Source organism: Paramormyrops kingsleyae, chromosome 22 (assembly GCF_048594095.1).
Source record: "Paramormyrops kingsleyae isolate MSU_618 chromosome 22, PKINGS_0.4, whole genome shotgun sequence".
NCBI lineage: Eukaryota > Metazoa > Chordata > Actinopteri > Osteoglossiformes > Mormyridae > Paramormyrops > Paramormyrops kingsleyae.
The window spans coordinates 19,612,277-19,637,847 of NC_132818.1; the positions used below are offsets into that span (position 1 = coordinate 19,612,277).

Genomic DNA, 25,571 nt, shown 5'->3' on the forward strand with positions numbered 1-25,571 from the left:
GGGTGTATTAAAGTGTATAGCGTCTTGGTGTTTGCTGGGCTCAGATCAGTCTCCTGGTGATACGGTGTAATAGACAGGGCTAGAGTAACCTGTCTTTCTGCCTCGGGTCAGTGGTATCGTGCCTCTCTTTCATCTCGCCCCGGCTCCTTATCTCACGCAGCCGTTCCGGGCCAGCGCTCGCTGTGATGTTCTCTGCCTGGGTGCTCGCCGGCGGCCGCACAAAGCAGCGCGTCGCCGAGGGTCGGGGGAGACCCCGGGAGATCGACTTCAGTCGACTTCTTTCTAAAAACCAGGATCCCGAACGCGTCGATCGGAGCTTTTAAGGAGTCAACCGGCTCCACCTGAACGCACGCGAGGGGATGGCATACGTCTGCGCCTGTTTTTAGAAGCCAAAGAATGCACTCCTGTCAGCTCCCGGCCGTCCCCAGCAGCTCCGCATAAACGTGCTCATTGTCCTGGAGCTTCTGAAGCAAAGCAGTTATCTTTTGGCTGGAAATAAATGCAGTGATGGAGTTTCAGGCAGGGGGTGAAAGACACGGCAGGGCGAGGGGGGGGGGGGACTTGGATGCTATAAGCTATTTAGTTGCAGAGACAGCTACATTCATCTTCCGCGCACACGCCCAGAACAACGGCAGCTTTGTTGGACCCGTGCAACCTGAGCCTGGGGGAACGCAAGGAGGGGGTGGAGGTGGTGGCAGGGGGAGGGTTCATTAATTGCGCAGCAGCTGTCGCGTTTATGCAACCCACCAGGAGAGGTCGCTAATGAGCAGACCCACAAGACCCCATCTAGTGTGGGGTTCATCGGTGGTGTAAAACAACTTGCTGCACTCCAACCTTGAGCCAACAGGGGGCTGGGGTTGGGGTTAGGGTTAGGTGCCATCTTCTCCCTGTTTCAGCCCCTGGACTGAATCTCCCAGAGCCGGGCGGTGAAGTCCTAACCTCCCTCAGCTTTCTCACCATTGCTACTCAGAAGTCTAAGATGAAGACTAACGGTACGAGATGTTCAACGTGATAAAAAGGAAGCCATTGGGACAGGCTGAATAGGAGGTTAACAGCCACACACACACACACACACACACACACACATAAGGAGCAAGCACAGGGGGCCCACAAATGTGTCCTCCCAGGCACGGCGTGCTGAGATAGATTAATTAACTCCCCAACCTGACTGCCACAAATCCTCCTTTAGATAATGCCACAGGGCAGCACAGACTGAGTTCCGAGTTGCCGGAAGAGGACAAGCACCTTCTGGAAGGTAGATACCATCAGGACCCGGGTGGATGGTAAGGGGGGGCATGCGGAGCCCCGGCCGCCGGAGACATCGCTTCCTGCCCTGAGGTACAGGGCTGCGAATGACACATCCCAAATTTTCACGGCTACCTAAGCAGCACAGAGCAAAGGGAGGCTCACATACGGTGGGTGGTTCTGTGGCCTTTTATTTTCCTGTTAGTTAATTTGATTTTCCTTTTAACATCTTTCAAAGTGACGTTTCCATACGATTTTCGGAACATCAATTCTGGCAAGTGAAGACACACAACAGAACATTCTAGAGAGATGTGCATTCTTTTTGGAAGCCCAAATACTCGCTAAAAAATTCAGTTAATTGGACGGTCTGAAAACCCAAATTTGTTCTCATTTGTTCTCCAGCCTATTGTAAAACAAGTGAAGTGGGTGACATTGCAGTTAGAGGGTATAATGAAGTTATTTCTGGGAAAGAAAATAAGGCAAAAAACAGACAGGAAGCTAGGAGGTATGAACAAAACAATCTAAGTGTGAGCAATCAAATCAAAGTGATTCCTTTTGTGTCTTCTAGAAGCCCATAAAGATTAACTTTAATCTTAGATGGTTCTGATGAGTTCATAGGCAAATGTGAAGAGAATTCTGGTTTTGGCCACCCGATTGAACCAGCAACTGTGAAATGGTGTTTGTTAGATGTACGAGGAGAGAGCCTTTTTAATAAATCACATTGTGGTGATTATGGAGTGTTCTTCAAGAATAAGCACACAAGGAAATGTAGAACTTGGACCCAAAAGCCATGGACCTCAATCAGAGTCTTTGGATTATGGTTTGAAACCTTCAGATTAGTCAGCACTGGGTCACCAACAGGGTGCCGCTGATCAATAGTGGCCCCTTACAGTTACTGATTCAATGACTGAGTGAAGTGTGTAGTGTAACGTATCTTCCATCTTGCGGAGCTTTTATGGCACCCAACGTGTGGTACAGATGTGTGAGCGGGCAGAGACTAACCGTATTGAAATTGGGGAAGAGACTGAGGGGGGAAGAGCCATTGAGCTGGAAGGGAAGGAGGTGCTTGAAGTCCAGTTGAGGCTGCAGAGGACGTCCAGGCACAGGAAGGGAAGCCAGCAGGGAGCTGCTCTGGGAGGGGGTGCCTAAGAGGAGAAAAGGACCAGCAGTATAAATACAAATTAGTGCCCCTGCTTGTCTTAGCATAGGGGTTAGGGACCAGATCCATGGAGGGCCGGTGCAGGTTTTTGGGATGACCTCTCAATCAGCCAATAACAGTGGATTCCCAGGACTGCAGTTGAGAACCACTGCTTTATTTTTGGCTGATGAGAGGTCATCCCAAAAACCCAAAAAGCCCTTCATGGATCAGGTTCCTCATGCCTCTTAGCAAGACGTCAACTACAGACCATCATAAAGGTTGGGGTCTTCTTCAGCTATAGGGCTGAACTGGCCACCTTGCAACGCTGGCCATTTTCCCAACGGGTCGATGATCATGGGGGACCCTAAAGTCTATGGCCAATTTTTAATCCCAGTCCAGCTCTACTGGGAGGGGGATATGCGGGCTATTCCCCTGTGGTCTCCAGGTCTTCTTCAGGAGGTAGAAGAACATGCACACAATTCTATGTGTATGAATTCTCCTTTCAAAACACCACTTTCACCAGCACCCTAATCCATATCTCATCAAGCAGCCCTAAACTAACTTTCCAAAATCTGTATTCTCCCCTTACGCCCTTCTTCCACACTCTCCAGTGACCCTACCGCATTGCTTCTTCAGCTAATTTTTCAAGGACATGCGCTCTGCACTAATGTATAGACACACACATCATTTAATTACTGATTTATCGCCAAAAGGGAATGTGGGGGCCAGGTTTTTAGTAGGGGGGGGGGGGGGTGTAAATCGCTTTTAAAAGCTTTTAAATGGATTGCGAACGCAGAGATTTCTAATTTTCCACATGGCCGGGTTTAAGCACCGGTGCGCCTACGTGTCCAAGCGCGGGATCAATCATCAGCGTCGTCTGCTGGGTCACTCGGCAGCCAAGGGTTTGCAGAGGGGGCACACTGGCCAGCTGCCAGGACGGGCAGAGATCACACCGGTCAGCTGCCAGGACCGCGCCACGTTCTGGCCTTCTGAGCCGCGCCAACGCAGCGCCTTCCTGTGATGTTTTCAGCTCTGGGTTTGCCTTGTCTGGAGCACAATGGGGATCAGGCTGGGCCGCTACTGCCTTCCACGCCTCCTACGTGTGTGTGTGTGTGTGTGTGTGTGTGTGTGGCGCTGTCATCACGCGGAGGGAGGGGCTGGAGCATTCGTCTCCGCACACGGCTCACCTATGACTTTGAAGGGAGGTCGAGTTCATCTGAGGGACTCGACAGTGGCGGAGATCTTGGGGAGGGGGGTGAAAACGTGACATTCGCATAATGAGCACAGCCTACACGGTCACATTTAGGGCCTCCACACATTCACTGGCAGGGTGGGACGGGGGGGGAGGGCACCTCATTTGTCGGAGAATGAAGAAGCTGGCTGCTTAAATGTAAGAATCCTGGGGCCACGCAGTTACCAGGCAAGAAGCTCCTACCAGCGGTCTGGGAAATGATGTGCTTTTGTGACTCATTCTAACTGCACTCGCTTCTCCGGGAGGGAGACCAAACGGAAGCACAGCGGGCGCTCGGGTGTCCCAGTAGGTGCTCATAAACACAAACGACCTCGACGTTCCAGTTGATCGAGGCCCCGAGGCCACACCGTCAGCGGGGAACACGTTGATGTAGGACGACGATTGTTTTCAGCCGATGTACAGACCTGTCACCGAATAGGTGTCCGGCTGTGTGCCTGAAAAAAGAACATTGCTTGCTTGTCCCGAAGCCACAAGCTGGACTGTTTGTCGTCTCTCTTTATTTGAGAAACACATTTACAGGGCTAGTATCGCGGTTCCTAGACTGACATTTTTCTGTTGTTCGGCTCCAAGGCTCTGGCTCTAGAAGGTCACGGAGGTGTAATGAAATAATACCCAAATCCCTTGGCTTCTCGCCGCAGAGATATTGATGTTTGAGTGAGTCAGCTGTGCACAAGCATGGCCCTCTACAATCCACATGTGCAGGATGGATCTAATTAGCTGTAGTGCTGGTAGCACCGCGGTGTTTGAACGATCGGGACCTGTCGCCTCCCACGGACGACGACGTCACACGGCACAAAGGAAGGGATGGAAAAAACGAACAAAAAGTGCTCATAAGACAAGAGGGCGGCCTACGAAGGCTGTCAACGGCGACAACCGGGCCTGACAAGAAGAGAGGGATGGCGCCATATTTAGCCTAACCGAGGGAGTCCACAAAGGGAATCGGTGGGATGCAGTGACGTAGGACGTGGCGAAACTCATTAAACTTAGCTCTGTGTGGGAGAAGTGGAGCGGCTGAGGGTCTGGGGGCGTCCATGTGAGCAATCCTTCGTAGGCCCGCCGGCGTGAATCATGAGGCTTCTCCAGCGAGCACATGCCGTGTCTTTGTGATGGCTGCACTATGGCAATCGCGCATGGTATCGCATTATAACTGCGAGCAGGTGCACCTACCGCAGATAATCGCGATTAATCAATCAAATAATCTTAGAATGACAGAAACTCTCTCGTCCTTTGTGTAATGACTCAAAACTCATCCCCTTTAATTCTACTTCGTTCACGAACTCGTTTAAAATAAGTGATTCCCTGTCTTTCATTGCATATTTGTCAGACTGGACTTGGTGACTCCAGTGATGCATATGCCCACAAACAGCCATTTGATAGGTTTAATCTTAATTATCCCAGTGTCTCAATGACAATGTTTTTTTGCCTGGACAGCAATGTTGGCCAACTAAATACAACGATAAAAAAACCCAACAATATTTATAATAACCGTATTTTTGCAACAGGCCCATGATTCATTACTCTGAAATGCCAATTTACCCTCACCTATGAGTAACTGCCTTAAACTGGGAAGCTTTGCATTTGTAATTATAGCTTAAATAGCCTGACAATACTGGGGACGGCTTTTACAGTAGGATGATAAGAGAACATAGCTCATCATTGCATATAAGTGTGTTGTCATCTGAAGGCTGGTCTGACACATACTGCTTTAGAAATGGCACATTGTACAGACTGAAATAGTAACTATCCCTGGTGGACCTGCTATATTTAAGTGACTTGTCTTCAACTTTTGTTTAATAGTGTAAAAGAATATCTAGGTCAAAGTCAATGGCTGAAGTGATTTCTGGCAGCGTCGACCTGCCCCCAGTACCTTTCAAAACATTAGTATTGATGTTGCTTGACTCTGTAATATTTCAGATACATTCACAGTGAATAGAAAAACATTTAGTCATTCTAAAATCCATAGCGCTCTTGTATTTTTGTCATAAAACCTACAATGTTTTGCACAACCAGCAGTACTGATCAATTCCAGTTTTATTTGTTTATTAACTGCATATTTTGCGTGTGTTCTTGTGCTAGTAATCAACAGCAAATTTATCTATGCGTATTTATTTGCTGGCACTTTCAAATGAAAGCATTGTTTCATTGTTTCAGTCTGGACGAAACGAAGTTTTGGTAGGAAATATAATTTAATACGGATTTGCAAAGCACATATATTGTAGAAGAGCACATGTTCAATATGAATATCAGGTATTCAGCACCTAGCTGAGTAGTACTTCCTGTTAGCAAATTAGCATTCAACACTGAGTGAATTGCAGTACAATCTGATGCACAGGATTATAAAAGCAAAGCCAAACATGACAAACTGACACCAAAAAGGGTTGGTTCCCAGAAATTAGCAACGTGTTTAAAAGTAATTTTATTGAGGCTGTTCAATCCCCGTTTCCTCGAACCACTTGGGAAAAAGGTGAGGTGTTCTGCTTCTGCCAGAAACCAAACGATAACAAGAAATAAAGCCCAGCCTCCACCGTGATAAGTAGAAAGTAGAGGAAGATGACAAGTTTCTCCCATTTGTCAGAGTGTGCGGAGAGCCTCCGTGCTGTCACGGCCACCCGCGTGTCCGCCGCGAGGGCCGTCAACGTGGGAGGAAAGGACTTCGTCAGAACCGCGCGAGCATCCCCGCGGCCACAGAAATTAAGGAGGGAAAAAAAACACAGCACTGAATTTAATCTTTGTCTTCTTTCCGCCCCTTACTTCTGAGTGCACAACACAAGCCGTACTCGCAAACAAATGAAGATAAAGAGAGAACAATCACACTTCCCAAGTGACAAAAGCCCAGCACCCACGGCTACATTCACAGAAAACAGTACTGCAAATGTACTGATAGCCACTATACCTTTTATTTATTTTTTCCTGTTAGCTACTATTGTCCCTGTAATAGGATTTTGTCTGGGAGTTACACCCGAGTGACTTTGTAATACAGCGTAGGTGGTTCGGGGTGGTCACACAAATGCCCCGTTTTCTCAGCCAGTAAACATGAAACGCCGTCTGAGGACTCCAGCACGAACGACACTGGGACTTGCGCCGCCGCGCACACGCAAAATTGTGAACCATTACTTTTGAATTCTCTTCATGTCCTATGCAGGTTGCCGTCTACTTCATTCATAAAAACACTAGATGAAGTATACTCGTATCCGCTGCTCTAATTCCTGACAAACACAGAGAGTATTGCCTCTCAATGAGATTTATCAGCATCTTTACACAAGACTTGATTGATTTTCTTCATATGGGGCTTATCAACCTGACAGTGCATCTGCATTCCTGCCACATCTTAGTAGTGAGAGGTTATCAATGGTAATAACTGGTTCTCGGGTTGGCCTTTATTACAGTAACATAGTATGCTGTGATATTTTCAGTAAATTTTATTGATAAAATGTATAAATTCCGGTATATTGTTACTTTTGAAAATACTGTCAAAATACTGTAAACTGCGATATAATATCTGAATGGTATGACAAAATGTGATCATTTACATACTGCCCAAGCATATTTGGTTCACATAGTGCTACTGACGTAGAACCTTTCAGTAATGGCGGCTAGCTATCTCGAACTTTCCCAGTGAAATATATATATATTCAGAGCATAAAGGGGTACTTCCACTAAAAAGATGCTTGGGTGGTTCTTCAGGACATCTTGACTTGCCTTCCCCTGACCTTCATCAGTCCCACTTTAGCTGCCCCCACCCCCAGCAGCTATATTTAAGCAGTAAGCTCCACCTCATTCTCGCCAGATCTGCCATTAAATGGGAGCGATCAACACAATGCAGCAATTTTCACCCTCCGTTGCCCAGCCGCTAATCAAGCATCTTGTGTACTGAGCACAGACCTGCAGAGTCATCTGAAACGGCGGGTGGGAGAACGGGGGCGGAATTATGGTTTTTTTCAGACCGACGAGGGGCATTTTCCTACCCCGAGAAAGAGCATTTACCATCCAATTTTAACCCCCCCCCGCACCCTCCTTTGTGCACCAAGAATAGTATTTTCAAGCAGCCTAAGTAAAGAAAATTCCCCCCCCGGCTTCAGGACAAAAAGACAAAATAAATTTGGAGTGAGGTTTTAATGCACTGTGTTTTTATCGTGCTTCTGACTACTGCAATACCTGAGAATTCCATTTCTTTTTCTGCATACCCCCCCAACCCCTTTGACAGCTGAAAATTAGCCCTTTTAAGGCAAATCCTCCTCCAGCTGTGTCACCATATTACTCCTATTATTACAGCCCCGGGCCTCCAGGTGCCTAATAGATAGTCTTGCTCCGCATCAATCTGAATTTCGGGATGGAACCGTAATCCGAACAATGCGGCCATGATGAACGTCACCGAAATGAATTACGGTCTGCAGCCAGCGATTAGCACTGAGAGGCTCCCTAATGCAGGCAGATGTCCAGATGGAGTCTCAATCACACAACTCGCTCCGAAGGATCCGGGAAGGGCGTGACTGATCCAACCCTGAACAAGCCAAGGAAAACGGGCGGGTAGAAGATCTGAGGTATTACTGTATGACCTGTAGATGCGAAGGTCCTTCTGTAACGGTCTAGAAAAGACCTTCCAAGGCTGGAAAACACGTGGGATTGTTCGGGAATCAGGAGGGGAACAGTGTGGTCTTTAACACAGTCACGCGAGAGGCCCGTTAGTGCAGAGACACATGTGACCTTGCCCTCAAGCCATCCATCTTGCCAATGACACTCTGCCTCTACGCTGAAGACCCACTGTGATGGTGAATATTACTCTACAAACTTCAAGATGGACACCAGCATGGTTAATTCCAACCACTAAATTGTTCCCTGTCCTCAGAGAGACACTACGATAGAGGGATAAAGAGAAAGGCCAGGAAATACCTTAGTAAGCATAATTTTGTATTCTTAGGATGCCTTGAATTTGGCGTGCCAAGGGATGATGAAGGCCTGTCTGGATTTGTGGATGCAGTTTCCATTCTAAAATCAAAGGCAGTCTCCTGAGAGCGATATAAGACCCGAAAGATTCGCTCAATGTTTGTTGAAGACGTGACGTGCACCAGGTAGCAAGAGCAGATCAGGTGCCGGCACCTTCTCCATCGGACTGGAACGACCAGACGGCTGTTATTCCCAGCGTCCCACTTCCCAGTGGCCCTTTCAAGACGACCATCTGGAATTCTGGCTGTCGATGACTGTCAGGCCTCATTTGACCTCGCCGAGAAGACAGCAGCACCGAGGAGAGGCGTTAACCAGCCAATTACTACGTTCCAAGACGGGTGAAGACCCCATTGGGAACTCCTGACTGTTGGATGGAGAGCACTGTCAGTAATTGGGTGTAATTAAACAGCGCACCTCACTTCACACCAACAACAAAATATTTTAAAATCAATAGGAAATATCAAAGAAACACACAACTCCAATAAACAGGAAAAGTGATGGCGGAAGAACTGACGTTCATTAAAAAGCTTGTTTAATGTGGCCTGAGTGGTACCCTGGTCAAAGGCATCATAAAACGAGCTCCGGAGACGCTGTCTCTGTTCTCCTGCCTTGACAAAGGGCAGCGCTATTACGGTATGATTCGGGGGAAACACTGTGACTCCATAACAGCCTTGTGGGTCGACTCCTGTCAGCTGGACTGAATCACTTTAAAGGTGAGCGTCGTGTAATGATTTCTGAAGTGAGAGAGAGACAGAGAGAGAGAGAGAGAGAGAGAGAGAGAGTGTGTATGGATCTAAAAGGCAAACAAGGGGAGTCACATTGCTGCCAAGTTTCTATTTTCTACTCAACACTCCTTTTATTAATTACATTTGCATTTAATTGAGTCATCTGACGCTTTTACCCAAAGTGACTTACAGCAGAGGGTTACAATTTACTTAATTTATTCAAATAATTTAATTAATAAATTAACATTTAATATTTAAAAATTTTTTTTCAAATCTAAATTATATAAGCATTAGAATCTTCTAGTCATTAATTATCCTATGCTGTATATCCGCTTGCCTGGTGCCCTGGGCTACATGGGTCAGGCTGGGGTCTCCCCTGATCATGATAGAACGTTATGCTAGATGAGTGGATAGGTAATCAATTATTATGCCTTGTACATTTTTATATACTGTAATTTAATACATTTGGACAAAGGCATTTGAATGAAAAGTACATATAATTGACTTAAATCTAGACAAACTAGGCCAAAGAAATAGGTTTAAATTTAATGCAATCTTTAATGAATTAAAAGGTACTGAACTTAATATTTGGCAAATAAAAAGACTTCGAATAGCTTCCCCCAATTCAGCACATCAGTCTGTCAGGCATTGTGCGATACCACAGTGGCACGACAGGCAGAGTGATCGTTTGCTGATTTCTGTGCAAGATACCAATTTTTTTTTACTTAGTTGGACTATTGAAAAAAGCTGTACAGATAAAGAACAGAGAATACTTCATCTGAAATCAGGAATAATTTAAATAATTCATACTTCTCACAGATTAGCTTGTTAGAATTTAACAGAAATTCAGCTTGTAGTAGATTTTATTTTTGTTAGGACATTTAATTACAATCAGAAGACCTGATCTGATGATTAACATATTACAGATTTTTAAGTTCTGGACTGTATAGATGAAGAGTCACCATTTGGCCTGAAATGTGTGTGTGGCAAATTTTTTTGAAGTCATCAGTGTATAAAGGAGAGCAAATCTGTTCATTCAGGTGCAGAAATGGCCCCACCCACCGTGAACCATGATTGGTCGGATTATATTTTGACTGTTGACCCGCCCAACCGATATATCAGCACTCAGCATTAGGATTAATGGCAAAAGGACTTGTGCAGAATTTATATAACACCCAGGATAGCTGTAGCTTCAGCATGAACCATCTGAATTTCCCAGAATACTCTGTAGAAAATTTTCTTGGTAATGGCAGAGGCAGTAATGTGGGCCCCTACCGGGTACTTGTCAGCCCCGTGGAGCCTTCCAGATGGAGCGTTCGGCCCGCCATGCCCCAGTGACCACATCTGCAGAGACAGAGGGGACACGACGCTGCTGCTGGGGGCTGATGCCACCGCAGTCACTGGAGGGGCCGCCATTACGTAAACCGGCAGGCGGTTCTCACTTCCTGCGGGAAAAGCTGTTGCTTCGTGAACACACACATGCCGCGGAGACGGCTCCCTGATGTCGATGACAGAACCACTAGCTGTTCTGCCAACAGAGAGGCTAACCACTAAGAAGGCCTGGTCTCTCCACCCCTTCACGTTCACACGCTCACATCCCGTCCCACATCACCACTGTATACACTTGCCCGATTACTTTTGCTTGTGCCTGCCTGATACGGCGCTCAATGACCTGAACTGCCGGAGCTGTCTGTAGGCATCCAAAAGGCTGCCAGGTGTAAAAACAGCCTTCAGAATACCACCATCGCTCTCGTCACTGATATTCTCATTAACATCATGATTATTATGATGATCATAATGATGAAGGCATGAAAAAGAGAGACGACAAGACGAATAAAAAAAAAACAATCACGAGAAGACAAACAGGTGGAATCCTGTTACTTATTTACGGTAATATACCAAAGAGGCTCCTCTGGAGAACGGCGATAGCGTCAGATCCGCAGAACCAGTCCACGGAACCTTGGCGGATTTCCTACGCACCAAACTCAAGACAAATGAGATGTCATCACACACCACTTTCGTGACAGACGAAGCAGGGGAGAAAGGGACATTAAACAGGAAGTGATGCGGAAAAAGCTGCAGGAAGCCACACCCCCTCATGAAAGATGTTCCTCGTGGCGCTGCTGTGGCTCCACAACCCTGTACAGTCCATGGGTCTGATAATAAGAAAACTTTGCTTAAAAGGAAAAATGGGCAGCATTAGTAATTCAGGTAAATTTTTTCTGCATTATTAAATACTAATGAGTGGCAGTGAATCACTGCTTCTGACAGCGGCTCTGAGGAGGAACGTTCTGATGCCCCTCAGCTGACGGCAGCCGTCGGAGCGAGCGATCCACAGGAAGCGGGTCCGTGCCGAAGCTCTTTGGATCTCCGCAAAACTCATTTAATCTTTAATCTTCTAAGCTGGTAAAAAATTTCCCACCCACTGGTTGCTGCGGACCAATAATGCGAAGGGGGGGGGGGGGGGGCGGAGAGAGCAAAGACCAATATGATTTCTGGGTTGTCAGCGATGGGATTTAGTGCGAGAAAACAAATATGTATGTTATCAAGTTTCTCCGGCGTGAGCTTCCTCTGAGCTAATAAAAGCGAAGCAGGCACAGAGAGAGCCGCTCTAGAAGGAAGGCGAGGTGCCGTGGCGGATCTAATCTGCCCCTTTGACGGAACTAACTATCGGAGATGCCAGGTCCTCTCTTAAAGCAATCTGAAATAGATCTCATTAATCTTCCCGGCATTTCCATGTCGGCTCTGACCCTTAAAAATAAAGATCTCTCTCTCCCAGCTTCTGCTGACCTCTGACCCCCCCCGTGCAGAGCCATTTTGAAGTGGAATATCCCAGAAACGGCGCCGGGACCGGACCCCGCGCCATCCGGCATTTATGCCAGGCTCCCCTGAGAGCACAGCTTCGGTACGGCTTCCGGAACAGTCTCATGGGGGGCAGGATGTTCCCTCTGTGTGGCCCATGAGATACATAATGAGAACCCCTGAACAAAGATATGAAAAGAATAATATTGTAGTGGGTCAGGTGATAACAGATCAACCAGCTACGTTTAAACAGTATCAGTCCGTTTAATGATGTCCACCTATATATATATCGTAGGAAATATATACCACCAGGTCTGTATATTTTTATATGGGTGACTCATATCCTTCCTTTCAAATGGAGGCCCTCTTTTAAAGCAACTGCTTACAGAATTAAATGTTTTCGCCTTTAACAGCGGCATGACAGATTTCTCTCGGGAATATAACACGCAGGAAAGAATTTGCTCCATATGCCGATGGCGTTAAACCTTCCGATCTTTAATCCTTCGGTGACACTAAGTCGGGAGGCACAAGATGGTACAAGATGAACGGTCGCACACGCTGACCCGGCAGAGCAGGGGATTCTGTCATGACATCGGCTGAGAGCGCAGAGAGATTCAGAGGGCAAAATAACTTTGCTGCGGGCTTCGAAAATTAATTGTGTATAAAAAAAAAATAAAAGATTTTGCAATCGATGAATAAAAAAGAACTAAAGCAGGAGTTTACACAGGATCAATATATCGCCGGTGGCATGAATGCACTGACCTGAACATAATATGAACGTGCGGCAGCCTCCACGTGCCGTACGCACCGACACGCCCCAAGGTCGTGCAGCCAATTACCAAGACTGGTAAACGCCGTTCCAGGACAGCGATCTCAAACATTGGGTATGAATAACAATGAATACAAAGGTGAACCGAATATGATTATGAGCTCAGAATGCACGCAACCTTATTTTTTTCTGTAAGATCAGTCGGTACATTAAGATAAAGGGAAATATCTATAGTTCAAAATGCAATACTTATGTATATTAGCATCCCGTCCAGGGTGTCCCTGCTCTGTGTCCTTGATGGACTGGGTCAGGATTCAGGCTCCCCTTGACTCTATACTGGAGAAGATGGATGGATGGATGGACGGATGGATTTTCTGACCAATACTTTGTGCTCATTAGCTTTTCCTTTATACATCTAATTACCTGATTTGCAACACAAAAGAAACGGCTCATGTCCTTAAGGTGATATTGTTCAGAAAATCATACTTATACAGGGGCTGCCAGCTCTCACTCATCAGGCGTGACACTCACGCTTTCAGACTCTCACGCTCAGACAAGAAATCTTACGGCAAATCTGTATTGTTCCATTATAAACCTGAAATTAGCTACATCAAAAGCATTGGAGTAGTCTGCAAACCTTACAGACTATTTACAAGGAAATATCTAACTCTGACCAGCAGATCAAAGATGGCAACCCAGCACAGAATTTGGGCCTGGATATTAACCCCAAGGAACCATTTTGACTTGGCCTTGAAAACAGAAAGGGCTACTTGTAGCATTGTAGGGAGTTTGCCTGTATTTTTCTGTCCGCAACTTCGCTGCATCATTTAGACCGTGAGTTAATTCTAAGCACCTGTTTACGCTCCTTTTCCCCACGGCGTTACATTTAGCGACGCTCTGAGTCATTACCCTGCCAGAAAACACATCAACAAAGTCGCATAAATGAGATCTTCCAATAAAACGACCTGATGTGTTAAGAAGCAGCCCTGCCGCGAGTCAATAGTCTTATAACCCATAATTCATGGAAAGGCAGAAGTCTTCTGAACAAGGCCTTGCCATTTCTTTGCAGAGTAACAATCACATTTCTGTCAAAAAGATGGATTCTGTAATCAGGAAGATCAATGCTATCTCTGCAGTAGCTGCTGGTATTTAAACTATCAGGACAGTCTCACAGACTATTAAATGAACTTCCACATCATATAAACATCACATAAATTAAGCTTTTTATAAAACAATGGTGTTCTTCGGTTACTCTGCCCCCTTAATGTCATACCGGTGAAGCAGTAAACCCTGTTTACAAGAACGCGAAGATGAACCCAGGGTGAGAATCCTTTGACGCCTCTTTGGAGGGGAAGCAAACAGTTTAGCTAAAGCTAAGTAGCTAAAGCTAAGTAGCAGATACCTGTCGAAGAATCTACTATATGTGATGTCAAGGTAAGGGACGGAAGCAAAACCGAAAGAGTGGAAGCCCATCTGCTTCGGAGGCCAGCAGAGCCGGGAGACAAACCCCGACTGTGGGGATGCTTCAAGCGGAACGCTTCACTTCTGCACACGGTGCCCTCCGCTATCGCCCACGTGCCAAACCACCACAGCTGCAAAAATCTTCAGCTTACCTCTCGAACATCTACAGAAGGATGTGTTCAAGTCAGACATTTACATAAACTTTTATTTCGCCGACGTTTTTGTCCAAAGTGTCGTACAAGTGAGGCAAATGGCACATTAGATATAGAGGCTTGTAAATCGATTACTTTTCTTCCTGAGAACAGCGTTGCCAACTCCACCAATTTCCATGCATCTGGCCTGACACTCACGCTTCAAGACTCACGCATGAAATCTTACTGCAAATTTATATTATTCCATTATAAAGTTAAAATTAGCTACATCAAAAGCGTTAGGGTAGTTTGCAAAGCTGAAAATCTCATGCCAGCCTGGTGACTAAAGTTGGTCACCCTGCTTTTCTTCCTGAGAATCTATCAGTAATCCTGATTATTGTCACTTTCTGCCATATTTTTTGGGGGATTTTTCTGGGTAAAGACGAAGCTAAACTTGGGTCAGTTTACAGACATGTTGTTTTATGTCTCCCCAAGCTGTGGACTCCAGTCTGACCTCAACTCCCCGCCTGCCTGGTCTGTCTGTTCTCTTCGTGTTCGGGATAAAATTGTGCGAAGAGTCCTGGTTTCCTTGCGACAATCAGGGACAAGTGTCTGAGCTGAAGTGGCAAATCAAAATTGTCCTTATTGTGCGTGGGTGTGTGCTTGACAGACTGAAATCTGACCCAGGGTGTGATTTATGGACAGATTTTACAGCGAAAATTAAGGCAGTTAAAAATGGCGGGAAAATCCCAGCACTGCCATGACTGTCTTCCTCATCACAAGTGGCAATTTGTCACCTTCGCTTGACACTCTGTCACTCTGCTTGAAAACCGAAAATCCCAAAACTTTCCCGAGGCTCAGAGAAAATTCGTTTTACTGCTTAATACGACATTTTTAAGCAAGTAAAAGCAGTGATAAAACATTGCAGTTTTTGCAGCACAATTAACAAACGATAAGCCTTTTCTTACTTCATTCAATGCAGGCCTCTTTGTAAAGTGAAAATGTGAATTCCATTATATTAGCATTTTATGACGAGATTAAGAACCTATTACAATATACATTTGTGACCACTGTGCCATGGAAGTGCTGTAGTGTTTTTATTTTTTCTCCTAAATAAATTTCTTTCTAAAATGTATAATGGCAGAATATAAAGTATATTCTAAATATTTGATCCAGATTTTCACAGAATATAGAACCTACAGGCATACTGCTAAACTAATAATCTTGGAAAGCAAACCACACATGTATAAAACAAGCGTTTGGGAAACAAATTGGATCGAAAACTGGTTAACTGACAGGAAGCAGCAAGTAGTTATTAGAGGCACAATGTCACAGTGGGCCTCCGTTCATAGTGGGGTACCGCAGGGTTCAATTTTAGGACCACTGTTGTTCCTAATTTACATTAATGATGTTGACACCAATACATACAGTAAACTGGTTAAAGTTTAGGACAACACCAAGGTGGGAGGTATAGCAGATACTGATCTAGCAGCAGAGAGGCTACAATGGGATCTGGATTTAGTTAGCGACTGGGCTGATACTTGGCAGATGAAATTTAACACAGATAAATGTAAGGTAATCCATGCTGAGAGAAGAATTATAAAGTACAGATATTTTATGGGTTCCACTGAAATAAAGGTAGCTGATTACGAGAAAGATCTCGGTGTGTATGTTGATGCTTCCATGTCCCACTCTCACCAGTGTGGGGAAGCAATAAATAGAATGTTGGGTTAGATCTCTAGGTGTGTGGCGTGTGTGGAGTCAAGGGAGGTGATGCTACAGTATGATTATACAACTGCTTGGTAAGACCCCACCTAGAATATTGTGTGAAGGTTTGGTCTTCATACCTTAAAAATTACATTGCTGCCTTGGAAAAGGTTCAACGTAGGGCTACGAGAATGATTCCTGGTGTTAGAGGAATGTCTTATGAGGAGAAGTTAGCTGAGCTGAATCTGTTTAGCCTCGAGCAAAGGAGATTAAGGGGGGACATGATCCAGGTATATAAGATTCTAACAGGTCTGTATGCTGTTCAGCCAAATGACTATTTCAATATTAGTTTAAACACTAGAACTCGTGGCCATAAGGGGAAATTAGCAAGAGAACATTTTAAAACGAATTTGAGGAAGCACTTCTTTACACAGCGTGTAGTTAGAGTATGGAATAGTCTTCCTGCTAGTGTAGCGGAAGCTAAAACCCTGGGTTCCTTTAAATCAGAGCTAGAGAAGATTTTAACAACTCTGAGCTATTAGTTAAGTTCTCCCCAAACGAGCTCGATGGGCCGAATGGCCTCCTCTCGTTTGTAAATTTCTTATGTTCTTAAGTTGCACCCAATGACTATTAATTCAAACAATTTCCCTCCCATTCTAGATTGCAGAGAATATATTACAACATAAAGCCCATTAAAATGATGAAATGTCATTCTTACATATAGCAGATATTTCGTGCGTTACAGCATATTTAACACGTTTATCCAGGCATTTGCTGTTGTTATAAACTTGTTCTATAGTCATAAGATACCAATTTAATACTAAATTACACTGCGACCAGACATGATGTGCAGCCTGTCAATTGCATAACTTAAATTATAAGTCTTTTTCACAACTAGTAAATCTAATTCAAGGCAATCAAACAAATGTGATTCCACAGACAGATTAAGCTAGAGTTCATCCAGTCATGAACACCAGACTACGGCTGAAACCAGATGTTTCCGCAGTTTTTCTTGGAGAGCGGTGTCTTCAAAACATCTCTCACGATATGTGTTTCTGCCTCTCGAGTTGCTGAAAGGTAACATATCCTCTGTAAGCTGTGTGATTCCACATTAAGTGGTACGACATTGTTTTAAATCATTAAATGCTGTCAGTCATGGCTTGTGGACCCAATGTATAACTCTTCTGGGACTGATTAGCGAGGTCTGTATACTTGCGCTGAGAATCCAAGCAGATTTCAGAGCGCCTCAGATTCAGCTGCTAGCTTGTTTGTTTCCTGCGATCGCAAAGAATAATTAACTTTTTTTTCCCCTAATGCCAATAGCTTAACACTACTTTCCTGCCATACAGCCAGAACATTTCATTTAAACTCAGGGTATTTCTTAACCTAGAGAATTTCACTCCTATTCAGCGTCTGTATTCCGAGCTTCTTGATAGGCTTTCCTTTAATAAAATAAGATTTTTAATTAATACAAAAAGAAAAAAACACCAGAGGTTTATTACTGCTGTTATTTACCCCAGTGGTTTTACGCTGTAAAATTAATTTTGGAGATTAAATCAATTCTATGGGTTTGCCGGCTTAACTGTAAAAAGGTGGAAATAGTCACACAAACAGCTACCAATAACATGGGTGAATCAGAGGATTAAGGGGAATTATTTCCATGTCTCAAATGGCCACCTCCACAAGCATCAGGCAATGCGATAATCGCAGAGAATGTTCTGGAAGTGAGGGGTGGGGAGGCATCTTGCAATCCCCTAAGTGCATGTCAAAGTCAAAGTGTCTCTCCTGTCATTTTCAGATATATGACAACGCTGGTCACAGTGTGAGAAATCAGTTACAAAACAGAATATAAATATGAATATGAAAGACATTTAAACACTGACAATTTGACAATTTAAACACCACAAACAGACACGGACATAAATACAATGAAAAATAGTTAAAAAATTTGTGTGGACAGGAATGTGCGACAATAGATTTTGACCACAATATTATGAATGTAGAATAGTAGTTTTTGTTACAGGAGTTTTAGTTCTGTTTAGTGGACTATAAAAGCTTCAAAGTCAACAACAACAACAACAAGTACCAGGGACTCCTGTGTTAGCAGCAAACCACAAAAACACATTCCTCCTTAACGCTAGGGCTGGGCGATAAAACGATTACGATATGTATCGCGATAGACACGTGATCGATATCAATAAAAAATGTGTTCGATAAAACGTTCGATATTTTTTATTCTTCGTCGGAAGAAAACAGACGTTGCGAAGCTAGTTTGGATCCGTGCCGGTGTTCCGGGCAATTCGTTTTCCCTATGTTTCCCCTGTCTATCGGGAAATAATGTTTCCCCTAATATTAAAGCAAAGAGGTATGTGAAATATCTGAAAATCACTCAAGTACATTATTACATGTGAATACTGTATTCTTATTAGTACCGAGGCCCAGAGTTGCTGTATACCTGTTTTAACACCAAATATCCTGGATGTCAGGAAATAATGTTTCTCCTAATATTTAGGCAAATATGTATGTGGGATGTCTGAAAATCACTCAGGTACATTATTACATGCGAATACAGTAGTTCGTCACGCATAATATAGTCTTATAAGCAATAGGCTACTATACCGTTTTCATCAAGAAATATCTCTATCCATTAAATACTTTCATTTATTATCAGTAAAAACAAAAAACATGTGATGTTTTAAAATATGTGGCTTGTTTACCTCAAGAGCTTCATAAAAAGACATGAAAACAACAGCGAAACCGTGTACAAATCAGCGCGCGACAGGGGAAACATAGGGAAACTGAATTGCCCGGAACACCGGAAACGCAGCTGTCATAAATGGTCGTAGCACAGCAAAACAACTGCTTTATGGAAGTTCTGCCGGTTTTTTGTGAATCACTGTGACGGTCGCCTCGCCCTTCCCTAACGCCGCTCGCCCCCCGTCTCCTGAATATTAAGTTATAGGTCTGTATCCTTTCGGTTTGTATGTGTCATAATGTCCGGTTTTTCGCGTATCCCGTGTTCCGTTTCGAATCTGCCGTGTCTTTGTTTCCCCTTCTCTCTTTCCTCTCTGTGTTTACGGCGCACTTCCGGGTTCCGGCTCCCTACGTATCGCGTCTTCCTCGTTAGTGTTTGCATGTGTGTCTTTTCCTAGCACAAAACCTGGACTGAAAATATACTTGAATAGTTCAACTTCAAGTATGATTAGAGTAAGAATAACTTGAAGAGTTACTTTTTCATATTTCTGCAGGTTTTATATTTCAAACAATGTTACTGTACTGTATCAGGTTTGTTTTTTTATATTACAGATGTATCTCAGTCTACGTCAGTTTTATTTATGTTTACAAAACACTGCACATATTTTAAAAACACTTTATTTTCCATGGTTGTTGACATGTTTAAAATAAAAATGTTTAAATGTAATATATTTTTCTCCTGGTCTTTATTTTAAATGGGTCATAAAAAATGTCAATAATTATCGATATCGACCGATATGAAACACTCATATCGTGATACAGTTTTCAGTCATATCGCCCAGCCCTACTTAACGCTACTTCATTCGGGTTTAAATTCAATTTGAAACAAAAAGAAAGGAATGCCATTATAACAAGAAGATAAGAGTTAAAAATGATAACTGAACAGGTATTAGGACAAGCGACCTGCTGTCCTCTTAAGTCAAACAATCACGCTGGGAGAGAATCACCTCCTCTGAATACAATAAATGTGAACAGGTAACAGGAACCGGCCCAATTATTAGCTGTCTTGCCTGCAGGCTACATTGTTCAGTCTGTTGAAATGATGCCAAAATAAAACTAATTGAGAAAGATCAAGACAGAGATTTGCAACTCAGAATGAGGGATTACGACGAACCTGCGTGACTGACACATCACATACTCTCAACATCATTCCCATGAAGTTCTTCTGACACCAGTATGGCAATATTGGACTTACATCCTAAATTATGCTGTTCCACAATGTAAATCCTGTCTTCTGGAAGAGTGGGATGACATATATATTTTAAGTTAGCCCATTTTCTATTGAAAAAACGTCAATGACTTACTACCATAATAATACTACCCATTGCAGTGTGAGTAGAGAGTATCGTAAAATACCAGGCTGGCACAAACTAAAACATTTCATTCCAACCCTTCTCTCTGAACTGTCAGTCAGGAGACCAAACCTGCATTCAAACCGCACTCAGATGGGAAGGATTTATCACCGTGAGCAAACAAAGGCACTGAGTGACGAACACAACATAACATCTCATCGGCACCTGGGCACCCTTCATGGCTGCCGCCCGATTTAGCTTCCTCTGAACATTTGGGGGCGCTGGAACTACACCTGATACTCGGTGCAGATGCTCTTTGCTCTGAGTGGACGGGGGCTTCAGAAACATTCTTTCCGTCGACACTGATGGCCAGGATCAATCTACCCATCCATCTTCTGAAGCTGGTACAGAGTTGCAGCGAGCGTGGGGTCGTCCCCAGGAAGCACGTCGGAACATCCTGTACGGGATGCCATTACGATGAAAATTCAGTTAGCTAAAGGCACCATGGACACTGACCCGGCGGCATCCACTTGCTTGTTATTCATAGATAACGTTAACTACTTATTTCGAGTCAGTGACTCAGAAAAAGCACCATTTCATTTAAAACACTTTAAATAGGCACCTTTGCTTATAGGGCCTATTTCCTACAATGTGTGGCAGGTTTCCTGCGTTCTAGGCTTTGTTCACGGTCTCTGCAGGTAAAGACCCAGTTACCAAATTGGCATTTAAAAACCCTCCTGTCCTGAATTATTCATGTTTCAATCTTGCGCAGAGCATCTATACTCAGCAGGCTTCCCGCGTGAACCTATTTAATACATAATTTACAAAATTATGCTACGACCAGAAAGCAAAGTACTTAAATGTTTACCGTAACCGGAGGCGGAAGCCATTTTCGAATGGCTGCAAATTAAATGAGATGAGAACGGTATTAGGGGGGGTGACAAAAATACAATTAATCACGGCCCTCGGTTCCCAAGCCACAGGACGGCGCGCAGCGTCGAGAAACCGCCCCCCCCCAGCCGCCGCTGTTTTTTCCCCGCCGTGACGGCGTTGCTGGCGTGACGTGCCGCGTAACCTGGCAGCTCATCCGGGGACGATCTGAAAGCGAGGCCGCTCTGTCGCCAATTAGCATCAGCCTGGGGTCGCCGGTACCATGGAGACACGCGGCTCGACGTTCCGGAACAGCCCCCCGGGTCCTCGGAAGCACACGACCCGAATCGTAGCCTTTTACTGGAACCCATTACGGCCAGAATATAATATTTACAAGGCTAATTTATTGACCTTGAGAGCACGTGCGGCTGAATGAAGGCGAGACTGTCAATTTGTCACGTGCATGGGGACCAGGTGACAGATGAAATTAACTCCTTTAAAAGCAAACAAGCAATACAACACACAAGGTCAGTAGTGTTTCAGTTTGTCTTGGCATTTCAGCTACTGGAAAATGAAGCCACAACCTTATGATGAGAACACTGTGGGATAATCTCAATCCAATCAGCCCACCTACACACACCCCCCCCCCCCCCCCCCATGCCGTGTGCACAGATAATAGTGAGAGGTGGGGATTCTCAGCCAGTTGTGGCACAAGCAATACACACACAACCGCGATTAAAACTCGCCAGTCCCATGCACCGGGATGTGGTATCCGGCCTGGTTCTGAAGTGGTTATTCTTAGCTGCCGAGTTTCTGACACACCCCCTCTCTTCTTGCCCCTTGGACTGGCCCCCCCACCCCGTAAGGGCAAACAAGCAGGAAAACGGCCTGTGATAGGTCGAGGGAACTAAACGTGTCGAGGGAACTAAACGTAGGAGCAGGCAGGAGACTCAAAAGCCGTTCCCGAAAGCTGGCATCTGATTACTAATAAGCCTGGAGCACACTGACGGCGCCTCTGACTTGCAATTTGTGCCTGAAATTTGGCAGAGCCGCGCAACAACACCGGAGGAATCTTATCGGTAACTTTGCAGGTGCTCAGCAGAGAGGAGTTGGTATAAAATGCGACAGTTCCCCGAGTAGCCGGGCTTGTCGGGTAAGAGAGGCCCTGCTTGGCCGTCCCAAGCGGACCTCTACGCGACCTGGCGCCACCTGGACGGGCCGTGATAAAGAGGCGCTCAGCTGCGTTTGATCGCAGCCCTCACTGCAACGAGTGGCCATGGCAGCGGAGAATGGAAATGTCGGATGACGCAGCGTTTGGGGGGGGGGAGGGAGGGGCCTGTGTCATCATCAGTGACCTTGTATATATAGCTCTGTGATCTGGGGGCGGGGCATCTATTGACCCCTTAACAAGCACAGCTCTCTGCATCTCTGCTCATAATTAGGAAATTGACAGGGACCAAAAAAAGAAATTCTTTTGGAGTGGCGTGTAATTAAACCCTTCACATTCCAGCTCCTGTCCCTGTTCCAACCTGGTTACCACGGTAACAAATCCAGCTTGGTCCTCCCGGCTTCTGACATTCTTCTGTACATCTGAATCGTAAACCTCCTGCCTTGAAAGACTAAAAAAAAGTGCCTATCTTCACCCTGGCAAGGTACATGGAATACTGCGGAAAGGAATGTTCTGGAAGTTCCCAGGTACTCATGCTGTCAACGGATGACCATAAAATTTTACTACAATCTTTCTGAAAAAAAATAAAAATCTACTGTGAACCAGTACAGGGTACCACATAAAAATCCAGTGAGCTCAGGCTCCACACAAGAGACAAGTTTGTTATAATTTACAACCAGCTTAAACTGACCGCTTATCCTGCTTAAACGGGGTCATTCTCACAAACCTGAGATTAAAAAAACATGCTACAATGAAATACAGTGGTTGTTCTTTCATAGAGTAACTAATATAGCATTAACTTCTAAGGTATATTAAAAATACATTATTGCTCTGATTTAGTGCTTTTAAAAACATTTCCCCCCGTATAAGTAGCCAAAAATCTCATAAGCATTACCGTAAGATCTTCTTTACAACTGATTAACTACCGCAGAGACAAAATCGACATTTTAGACAATGACGTTAAAAATGAAAGAATTACTGTTACAGTAATGAGTTCTTGAGAATGACCCAGAGGTGATGGACTGGTCAGAGGGGCCGCTAGAGATTTCGGGCCCCGTGATGCCATACCATATCGGGCCCCTAACCCAGACCAATCCAATTATGATCCAAATTATTTAGGGGCCCTTGGAATCTTCCTAAACTTTCCCCCCTTTACAACACCTCTGGGGCTGGCATGAAGGGTGGAATGATTGGTTGCCAGCCCCTAGTAAAGACACGCCCCTTTTAGAGGGACTGCGTGAGCAGATCAGCCAGATGGATGAGTAGCATTTTCATTGACCTTTCCCTGACCTTTACTGGAGGCCCAGAAAAAGCAGAAACGCGCATACATAAGCGCAGAGGTCGAGATTGAAGAATACTAAAAGCATAGCAGCTACTGATGAAGGATGACTCAGATCTCTCCGGGGCTTCCATGATCAGCGCGCGTAGCGTTTAAAGATGGGATTTGAAAAGACGCGGGCGGTAATTTCCCGCTCCGTGCGGGCACGGCCTTGCTGAGACGCAGTCCGCCGGAGGGAATGTCAAGAAAATTCAGAGGGATCCCATCTCATCCCACCCAATCCCCTGGCGGCACTAAGGAATCCCCCCCTGCCTTTGTGCTCAGCTTGCAGGGCAACAATTTCTTCCATCGTTTGATTGCTGACACCAAAGGCGTAGGCCAGAGTTTGATATTTGGGTAAGGCAAAACTTAATACATTTTTTGGGGGAAATGGCTGAAACCAAATTAAATATTGAGGGGTCCACGTTCTGAACCCATTCCGTGACTCTCTAGCTGACACGTTCATTGGCTACTCCAAAAAAACTCACTAAAGCGTTTTGCTTTTTTGTACATGAGGTGGCACAGGATCTTGTATGCAGTGAGCTTCTTACTGCGAATCCTTGAAGCAGGAGTCAGAGAGACATACTGAGCTGAAGGTCACTTCAATCCCCTCGCTCACCTCTGGCAGATTAACATCTCATTACGCATAATCGTCACTTAACGTGGAGGTCCGGCACCGCGGCCCGCCTTCCCAGGGGAAAGATGGCTGTCAGAATTTGAGGCTCTAAAGTGTTCCGGAATGCGGCGGCGGGCGTGTTCCGAGGACGTGACGTCTCGGTGCTTCATTAGCCACGCGAGCATCCACTTCATCTCCGACGAGCGTTGCTGGAAGCGGTCCTTCAGTCGTCAATTAAATGCCGCTAAGGTCTGGCAAATGATGGCCTATTTTTAAATTCTATGGCAAAGAAAAATCACGCTGGCTCTTCTTGTCATTTTATCGATTCTACACACATATGAACCGCAGTACGCGGCCTCCTCAGCAGTTAAATCGTGCTAAGCACACGCAGGATGGATCGCGGCTCAGATTTAAGATGAGGTACTAGATAGCCGTTAATAGGATGTTGATGGGATAAAGTGCTTTGGGTGAAGGACATCTCCAATATCTCAGGGAGGCCTGACAGGTCATTACGCGCATGTTCTCCTGTCGGGAGCCCGTGACTGACTGTTTGACGCTAACGCCGGCTGTTTTCGACCCCCGCCACTGACATCTGGACTGTGAATAAGAAAGCTGACTAGCAGAGTCGTGAATCAAAGGAACGATGAGAGCGATGCAGAATTAGATGTATTGTTATGGGATAGCTATAGATTGTGTGTCATTACCTGCATTGCCAGCAGATCTATCAGTCAGATGCATGTACCTTCTTTTATCAAGTAAATACACCAATGGGCCTGAAGGTGGCAGCACTTATTACAATTCATGGTTGTACCTGCAGCTAGTGGATAAGAATGCAACATACAGGTGAAGATCAGTGAGGAGGGTCAGGCAGTCCCAGGAATAACTGGGGCGGAGCGCTTTGCTCAGGGGGCCCCAACAGCAACAATACTTTTCTAGCTACGGGACTTGAACCAACAACCTTCCACTCACAGATGCTTACTTACAAAGTCACGCACCACCTCCAAATCTCCCCCCACCGATTAATTTGCTCCACATCCATTCCATTGAACCCACACTGACATACTGGTCGCTAGATGTGCTCCAGTGGGCATATGAATCTTCAGGCCATTTGTGACCCTGGTTGACTGCAACCACTCTTGCCAAACATCCAGTGCGCATCAGCAACATGCCAAGGACACAATGCCGTTCTCAGCAAATGGACTTCTGATGGGTTTCTGGAAGCCCTCACGCACATTGTGGAATCGCCGCAGTTTCATAATTTAATTCTGGTTCTGCAATCAATTGTTCAGTAATTGTAAATGCACCGCAAGACTTGGACGCATTTAGAACTGGGCTAGGACTCTCGTTGGCCAGGGAGATTCAGTGTTTTTACAACAGAA

General features: G+C 45.0%; 1 protein-coding gene and 1 long non-coding RNA gene across 5 annotated transcripts in view; both read right to left on the reverse strand.

Annotated features, from left to right (window-relative positions):
* LOC111855928 (zinc finger protein 385C-like) overlaps positions 1–25,571 on the reverse strand; it is a 111,678-nt gene that overhangs the window by 21,141 nt on the left and 64,966 nt on the right. For all 4 annotated transcript variants that reach the window (XM_023835437.2, XM_023835438.2, XM_023835436.2 and 1 more), the window contains one exon: positions 2,248–2,390. In XM_023835437.2, coding sequence (XP_023691205.2) covers positions 2,248–2,390 — 143 coding nt within the window. The remainder of the gene's footprint in view (positions 1–2,247; positions 2,391–25,571) is intronic.
* Positions 9,095–11,046, reverse strand: LOC140581650 (uncharacterized). The gene is made up of 2 exons (XR_011984773.1): positions 10,580–11,046; positions 9,095–9,313 (listed from the first exon to the last, which is right to left on the reverse strand). It is a non-coding gene; the product is annotated as an uncharacterized lncRNA (long non-coding RNA).